This window comes from Merops nubicus, unplaced genomic scaffold (genome assembly GCF_000691845.1).
Source record: "Merops nubicus isolate BGI_N331 unplaced genomic scaffold, ASM69184v1 scaffold20358, whole genome shotgun sequence".
Classification (NCBI taxonomy): Eukaryota; Metazoa; Chordata; class Aves; order Coraciiformes; family Meropidae; genus Merops; species Merops nubicus.
In genome coordinates, this window is record NW_008626618.1 from 420 (window position 1) to 9,250 (window position 8,831).

The 8,831-nt window shown below is 47.7% G+C and overlaps 1 protein-coding gene across 1 annotated transcript; it reads left to right on the top strand.

Annotated features, from left to right (window-relative positions):
* Window positions 1–891: 891 nt before the first annotated feature.
* MYCBPAP (MYCBP associated protein) lies at window positions 892–7,439 on the top strand (the record flags this gene model as incomplete). The annotated part of the gene is given in 11 exon segments (XM_008946079.1): window positions 892–992; window positions 1,669–1,780; window positions 2,126–2,315; window positions 2,820–3,007; window positions 3,568–3,714; window positions 3,875–4,159; window positions 4,973–5,094; window positions 5,814–5,929; window positions 6,389–6,502; window positions 6,649–6,869; window positions 7,342–7,439. Coding segments are annotated over 11 exon segments (1,694 nt in total), but the record flags the coding sequence as incomplete, so codon positions are not given.
* Window positions 7,440–8,831: the final 1,392 nt, after the last annotated feature.

The following is an 8,831-nucleotide window of genomic DNA, read 5'->3' on the forward strand; positions in this document are numbered from 1 at the left end:
TGGAAGAAGCGCCTCCCTCCCCTGACACTCTCCTTCCATTTTGTGTGTTTAACAGAGGGGGCTGTCCATTTTCTTAAACCAAACCCCACTCTTGGAATGAAATTCTCATCCCATTTTGTCTGTCCTGCTTTTTATATTTCATCAAGTTCAGTTAGTAACAGTTAAAGGATTATCAATCCTTACACAGTCTTCAAATGGAAGGTTACATCATCTGCCTGATCAGAATGACATTTCCAGCTTTCTGATCTAACAAGGTGTGGATGTTGTTTAGTAACTGTGGTGGTGTCCATTCCAAAACGTGGGTCAGACTGTGTGAGTGGAAGTGTTTGATGCAGACTGGCACAGCAGAAAACTACTGGGAAAGTGATGTAAAACTTTCCTGCCTCAGTTACAAAGCAGAGCCCAGAAGAGTAAGACAGGAACTAAGCTGGTGTTCTGCAGTTGTGTATTGTCCCTCTCAGAGGAGAAACAGCCCATGATAATGTTACTGCTCTGATTTTGGTAGGATTTTGATTTTGTGCCTCAGGGCAGAGGGGAAGACATGAATCTGAAATGCTCCTGAAGGCAGGTAGCCCCTCTTGTTAAAAACTGGACAAAGCTCACCCTTCTTTTCTTTCTGAAACATGGCTCTGGGGATGAGAAATGTGTGTGAGGGAGACATTTCCCGTCCATGCAGCTTTGGAGTGGGGAATGCTCTCATCTAAAATTCTTGTGAGATCCAGAACTGGTTCCTTCCTGTTTCTTAAACATTTGTTGGATACCTCTAAAAACCATCCTAGGAGCAAGATGTCTCAGCTTCGCTTTACTCAAGTCAGTACATTTGCTGGCATTTTAACTTCCTTTCTATGTAAGAAGAGAAACTGTGAGTTGGTCATTTTTCTGTCTGCCCAGGATCTGGATGGCCTGGAGGTGATTGGTAAAGGGCAGCCTTTCACCTCTGTCTCAGCAGAGTCTTTTCCAGGTTCCACCACTTCTGAAGAGTTGCAGACCGAGCAAGTTTTACTCCATGGCAGAAACAAAGAATTTGGGGGATGCACCACCAATCTGAAAGGGTATCCTTAGCTGCTGTTGTCCAGAACAGAGAAGAGTCTCCACTGGGGCAAGACAAAAGACATATTCTAACATTATAATCACCAGATTTAGGAATTGAGTAGTTCCTTTTTGCCTTGGGGCCTTGTGCCTAATGAGCAAGAATCAGAGAAAAGGTTTTTGGAGGCCTTTCCTCCAGTCTTCCCTCTGTGTGGCTCCAGAGCTTACATGAGGCAGGGTGGGTATTCTGCCCTTCTGGTTGTCTTTTTCCAGCCTCCCACTGCCATCATTAATTTGCCTTTTTCCTCCCATCTTGTCCACCTGTAATGGGCACAACCCGAGGGTCTCTTCTCCTTATTCACTCACCTACCCTCAGCCCTCCCTAGGCAGGTTTCCCTCGTTAATACAATGTCCTTGATGGTGACAAGTAGCCAGCTGGAGTCCACCACGTCCGCAGGGCTCTGTCCCTGATGTCCTTGATGGTGACAAGTAGCCAGCTGGAGCCCAAGGAGATGACTCTCTGGAAAAGCATTAGTTGGGATTATTTCTTACAGGGTCTTGTAAATCACCCCTGACAGTGGATTTCCCTCTACAAAAATGCTGGCTCTTGGGGGGGTTGTTTTTTGTTTTTTTTTTCAGGAGTGACTCCTTAGATGACTCCTCTGATGTGGTTCCAGAAGCAGTAGTGGGTCCATCTTTAGATTTCTGTGGCCAGCCTGCTCGTTGGATCAACTGCATCACTCCTTGCAGGGTAACTGTGTGCTCTTTATTGGTCAGTCAGGCTGAGCCTGCTTGGGTTCCCAAGTCACAGCTGTACAGTGTGTCACTCCCAGGCCAGAGGATTGGGGGGTTATCCTGAGCATAATGGGGTGTTCCTACATTTGCTCTGGAGAGATCCAGAAACAGAAGGACTCGCTTTGTCTGTGGTGGGAAGCTCAGATTCCCAGGGGCTCTCTGTGTAATGGCCACTTCGTTGGACCTGCCTTACAAGTTTTCCCACCAAGGCTTAACCCCTTATTTGTGATATGACTTCAGGTGAGATAAATCCTGCCAGACAGAGTAGAAGTTGTGTTTGGCTTTTTCCTCTTCCCTGTAGGATGCAATTGGCATAGCTGCCCGGCTCACCTTTGAGACTTTGGCTGGTGAGAAAGCTGAAAGCTCCCTGACGGTGAGCAACAATGGCACAGCTGCCATCTGGTATAACTGGATGAGGCTTTCCCACAGGATACCCTCCAGAGAAACCAAGGGGAAGACAATGCAGTGTTTCTACTTTGATACCAGACCAGGTATGAGAGCTGCTGATCCCTGGGACCTTTGTACATAGACCGGGAAGAAGTAATTGGGAGTTATCAGAGACGTGGAGCCTGACTAATGGCAGAGTGAGCCTGCTGGGTGATTCTCCCTAGGAAGCCACCCTGGGCGTTGGAGCTGACTCACACCAAGAGAGGTGTGTGAGGCAGATCCCTTTTTCCTGGGGCTTACAGGAAAGGAGGGTGCTCCTACTCTGGGTGTAAATGGGTGGAATATTGAAATGTGAATAATTTTCTGGTGGCAAACTGGGCATCATCTGCCCGAGAGAGTACTGATGTTGCTGTAAAAGGAGCATGCACTGGAAACAAGATCAGTTTGGTGACATGGTGACTGGGAGGAAGTCTGAAAGGAGAAAAATGGCTGGGGGAAGTGTGAAAAAATTGTACAGAGACAAGGGCACATGGGGTGAAGTTGGAAAAGGATCATGTCAACCAGGTGGCTTCTTGCAGGCTGATGCATTTTTTCCTGTCTGGTTTCAGGTGTAATTCTGCCTGGAGAAACTAGGAAGTTTTCCTTTCTTTTCAAGTCAGAGAGAGCAGGCATTTTCAGTGAGTCCTGGGAATTCAGGACACATCCTGTGTTATTAGGAGGAGCTCTGCTGCAGGTGACCCTTTGGGGAATTGCTGTGTGTGAGGACAAGCTGGCTGACTTCCGAGAGAAACTGGAGGTAACCAAGCATGGAACAGGGTAACTGAGCTTTGAACTTAATATGCAAATAGAGGATAAGTTGGGGAGTGGATGACATGGTATTTTTATTGCCACACTATTAGTGCTGAGCGATGATTATGTACTTGCAGAACATCTGTACATACTTGAGGAGGTTTGGAAGAATGCTGCAGTCTGTGCTGTTGTTAGTAAGAACATAATTGTGCCTCCTAAACTGGGCACACTGGGCCTTCAAAGAATGAATTTTCTGTTGGTAATGAATTTCCTGAGTTACTTAGTGGGATGGGATTAGGGGTTGTATCTATATAACTGTGATCTGAGTTAGTGTATAAACGGAAAATTGCACTGTGCTTTGAAAAGTGTAGTTTGGGGGGAGGATTTGTAGGGTGTATTTGGAAAGCTGTTGTAAGTATTGCACTGCTTAGTGGGGTTTGCAGTTATTCCTGTGCTTGTAGCCCTCTGTAACGTCTACCTGTGGTTACTGGCGTGGGTGTGAATTTGTTTGTGTGTCTGTATATGGAACGGGGACTGACACATGTTGTTCTTGTTGTGGTGCCTCAGAGGGACCTGGCTGCTCGAGAAGGTGCTGCTATAGTAGAAGAGAGTGTGAAGGAGCTCCTTGTCCGAATTAGGACCCCAGAGCGCACGCCGTCCCCTGTGGGTGCCTATGCCACAGAGGAGGAGTTGTTTCACCAGAAGAATCCTGAGGTGACATTTGCTATTTGATGGGCTACACAACTGAAATAGCAGGGAGGGGAGACCCATAGGGCTGATGCATCCTGGGGTTTCTGGAGCCTGGTGCCTAACAGTGAGGTGTAGAGGAAAGGCACAGCTTGTTTCACTACTCACCTTTTTCCTGTTATCACAGTTGCATTATCAGCATCGGGTGGTAAAGCAGCTGCATGAACTGTGGAGACAGCATGTGACTGTTCCTTCAGCCTTCGAGGAGAGTGTGTCCTCAGGCCAGGAGAACACTGTGGAGGACATGCAGTACCAGGAGGGCATCTCAGGGGCTCTCTCTGCTCAGAGCAGCACCTCGGAGGTTGCAGGCTGGAAGAACACACTCAAGGAGGCTCCAAGTCAACTGAGGAGCTCGGAGGAGGAAGAACCAGGCCCCTCAGGATGGAACCTCTCCTTCGAGGACTTTAAGCAGGTGGCCATCCCTGTTCCTGCTGGTGTTTCCATTTCCCTATGAATAACCTGGGCTGCCCCAGTGTGAGCCCACCCAAAGGTCTGCTGCCAACGTGCTGTGAGTCAGAGATGATTTATGGTGTGTGGCAGGAAAGCGCTTCAGCTCCGCTGACCACACCCTCGGTGCTCTTGTAAAGAGATTCCCAAGAGAGGCTTTGAGGGTGGTTGTGTGAAGAAGAAAAGAGAACCACGCAATAGTAATAGATATTTTAAGCTCTTCCCCCATTAGCTTTCTTGTCATCCCAGGACTGAATGTGGGGGATGGGCTAATCTGACAGCCTCCTGTAGCTTCCGCAAGGGCTCTGCTCCTTGGAGAGTCCTTCTTATTCGTCAGAGCTTGAAGGGGGCACTCGTGCCAGGCTGTGGATAAAGTACAGGCCTCCCTAAATGAGAGCCAGAGCGGTTTGGGTTCTATCAGCATGGTTCTTCTGTAGTGCTCTCTTGCAGACCTCAGCTGCTTTTATAGCTGATACTTACTTTGGGGCTTTCTAGCTTATTAGAATCCTTGTTCTCCAGCACACCTATAACATTGCAAAGGGGCTTACTGTGAACCTAACTGGGGGTTTTGGGTTTGCTCTCAACATCCTGGGTCGTGTCTGCACCTCGGCCAAATCCGCCCAGGAGCTGGGTGTGTAGGTGCCCAGTGCAGCCTGTTGTCAGAGCAGTGCCCAGGAAGGGAGCAGTGGAGTGCTCTGCTGAGCTCAGGGCCCAGGTAACTGGCAGTGAAGGCTGAGAAGTGCTTGCTCCATGAACCCCGTGTTTTCTCTCACGTCAGGCTATAAAGTCAATTCCCAAGGAGGAGCAGCGAGAAGAAGCCCTGGCCCAGCTCAACAAGGCAGCACTGGAGCTGTGTGTTGAACAGAGGCCAACTCAGTCAGACCTTTTGTATCAAATCTGGTGCGTTATGTTGGCAAGATAAAGCTCGTAAATGTTTTGTGTGATCAGCAGCCTTAGCAAGCTCTGTTGCAAGCATTGTGATGTGGAGTGCAGATAATTATACAGGGTCTAGAAGTCTTCTCTACACTCTGCGTTTTTTATAGCTTCATTTTAGCACCTGTCTAGGACCCAAGTGTCTCTTTATTTTTCTGGAGATAAACAGAGAATGTTAAATTCATTTAATTTTGGGGAGTATGCAAGGTTATTTCTGGCAAGATTATTCTAGTCTATCTTTGTGAAACCTTTGGGTAATTTTCTGTACCCTTTCCTTCAGGTGACTGTATCCTTCCTCATACAGTCTCTCTGTTCTTCACTCAGGCTTTCAGACTAAACATATCAACAGCTTCTAGTTGCTTCTCAACTAGAAGGGTGCAGGTTCCTCTTGCTAAACACAGGAAGCAGGTTGGTGCTGATTTACCAACGTCTGTCATGTTGAGGAGCAGGAGATCTCGTTTCCTGGTAATGTTTATGGGTCCCTATGAACCCATTGGTTTTCAAACCACTGAGACTTCAGAGGGCTCGAACACGAGGAGAGTAATTTAGCATCCCTCTGCCCGGATTTTGACATGGTGGGTGCTGTTTCATGGGTTTAGTTGGACAGAGCAGCTCTCAGCTGTAGGGCACAGGGGAAAACCCAATGAGAATTGCTGTAGTCTTCCTTATTCTGGTCCTTTCCTCAGTCTCCAGCTCTGGCGAGAAACAGTTGATCGTCTGGTGAGTCACTCTGTGAAGCTGAGGTCCCTGCTTGGCTTGCCTGAGAAGGACACCTATGTAGATACTGTTCCTGAGGAAACAGGTAAATGATAGTTTTAGCACAGCAAACAGTTCCTGTGGACTGTTGGAAATCCAGAAGACATGCTGAATTTCCTCTGAAATGGCAATTTCAGCAGTTCCCCCGCAAAGCTTTTATGAGAGAATGCATCAGAAAAAATGGCAGGTTGTGATCTGTGGTTTGGTGCCATTAAAAATCACCACAAAAACAAGCCTTTTAATTTAGACAGACCACGATTTTTTGCACAGACTAACCCAGAAAACCCAATCTCCCTCCTAGCTGTCTTGTTCTGACACATGTCTGAGATCTGTTCATTCCTTATTCAAACCAAGCTCTCTTCAAGGTATTGTTTTTCAGTGCAGTACAGCTCAGATTAATAATACGTGGCAGAAGTAACCTATTTCCACTGCAGGAGTGCATTGGGCTTGTCTTTCTGGGTGTGAAAATGTTGCTTTTGGGTAATTGGAATTCCTTCTTTAGTAGTGCAAGTAAAACAACCTATAAAAGGAGGAAAAGAAGACAGAGTAACGGCTTGGCAAGAAGAGAGAAAGTCATTTGGTAGTAAGGATAAAGAAGGGAAAAGAAGAACAAAAAGAGGTACGTGTTGGGATGCTTGTGGAAACCTGAGTGCTGGGGACAGACAGACCTCTGTTCTGAGGTGGTGTATCCAGAGTTTGAGCTGATTTCCAGCCCAGTGAAGGAGGTGCTGCTTCTGGCAGGTGTATCTCACGACAGCCTGACAGGCGTTCTCACCTGTGCCACTTTTGTCCCTGAACAGTAATGTCCAAGCACCAGAAAGGTAAAAGTAAAAGATGAGAAAAAGCTGAAATCTTCCACTTCATTGCAGGAGGTGAAAGAGGGGGCGCAGCCCATGGAAGCTGTAACTACAGGTAGAGCAGGACCTCCTCAGGAGCAGGTGGACCCTGTTTTGTTTGGGACATACCAGGAAAAACTTTATGTTGAAGTGAGTCTGACCAAAGGTTGCATCTTTGTTCCTTGTTTGTGTTCTTTGCTTGTAAGCTGACAGTGAAGCTTAGGTGGAGAGACAAGCCTTTTGTTAAACTGGGAACACTGACAAACATTTGCCCATAATCCTGTAGTGAGGTAAGTGTGGAACGCAAGGTGAGGTGTCCTTCATTCCAGCCTGGAACCTACTAGCACCAACCCAGCCATCACATGGGGGATTTCTATCTGGGATGTCTTTAGCATGCTTGCAGACTCTTGAGGGACCAGCAGAATTAATTGTATCTCGGGTAATGTTAAACACACTTCATAGCCAGAGAAATTATTATTTGAGCTAAGCACTGTTAGCAGGCAGCCACTTCTGTGGCTGTGCGTGTACCCGGACGTTAATGTGTGTGAGAAACTCTCTTGCTGTCTGTCAGCCTCATCATCAGGGTTTCACTGAAACTGTCTTCTCTTAATTTCTGCTGCAGGTTTATGGGCTGCTGGATTCAATGGTGAGCAAAATGGTCTCTTTATTTGAGGAACTAAGGAAAAAAGGTGCTCTGAAGTGGGAGAGTGAAGCCCTTTTGTAAAGACTTCCTTTAAAGAAATGAATAAATAACCCTATTTACACAGACCAAGTGGAGAGTCTTCTTTCTGAAGCGATGCACTGATCACAGATACTGGGCTGCCTCTTGCCTGACATGCTGTGATGCAAGACTATTGCTAGATCATCTGTTACTGCCAGGGATGATCACTTGCCAAGAAGAGACAAGGCAAGAAATATCACAGCCTCAGAAACCGTTAAGAGTAGAAAATACTGGCATTTCTGCTAAGGGAGAAGAACTTAAAAGTGCCAGTCAATGTGTGCTGTGTCTTGTTCTTTGTTTCCCAATCTTGCTTGGCTAGCAGGTGAGTGAGCAGAATGTCCTTTGTACTCCTGAGCTGAGCCCAAGTACTGGGACAGTAGCTTAGAAAAACCCATCCCATTTTTGATCTTATTCTTGACTGCTTGCCCAGTCTCCTCCTGGGACTCACTGACAGCAGGCTTCAGGATCCCAGTGACAGCACACCATCCCAAGGGGTGTGCCTCCCTGCCTGGTTCTGCACCCAGCACTTTACTCCTTGTGCTGGTCTTGCCACCTCTTTCCATCCATGCCCCCTTCTGAGTCAACTCTTACTTGCTTCCTTCCAAGACTAATTGTTTTTGAATTGAAATGAGTTAAATTTGTGCTGTAAGCACTGTGAGCATGGTAGGGTGTTGTGTTGGAGCACCCCTGCTGTCTCTGGCAGCCTGTGCGTGTGCCTGGGCTCATCACCACTTTCTGTCTGGGTTTCCCTGTGCCTCACAGCTGGACTGGAGCCGTTTGTGGAGGCATCCCAGGTCCCAGTGCTGATGTGCAGCTGGGCTCGGGTGGCAGCAGGTTTCCAAGGCGGAGTGAGATGGGTGCAGGGTCTCTCTTGACCTGGTGCATGTTGGTGAGGTGCTGTCTTCCTGCTGGAGCAGCTGGACGGCATTCCCCGGAGAGGCTTTGGCCCTGTGGAGAGATGACATCAGTGTAGATGATTAACTGAGGTTTGTGGTATCTTTGGGGTTCTTAGGCAGCAGACGCCTGTCCGTGCTGAGCGTGGCTGTTCCCAGTTCTGTCCGTGGCTGTGCAGTTGCACCAGGCCCCTGTGCCTCGGGCACACGCTCTGTTACACTGGCACACGTCTGGGAGCTGCACGTACTGTCAAGTAGCTGTTCCTCCTGCACAGTTGTTTTCCTTTCTTGTTATAACTCGTGTGCTGTCTCTGGGAAGAGGATATCTTCTTCCCCAGCAAAGTGCAGCTTAGGTTTTATTGCTGGCCAGGTGAGGCCAGGTGTGTTTCAAGGTATTTTTTCTTAGTGGGGTGTGGGGAAGCACTTTGGCTTCTGTGGAAACCAGGAGCTTCTTCTGCCTTAGTGGGCACAAACCCACAAAAGGAAATACTCTGCTCA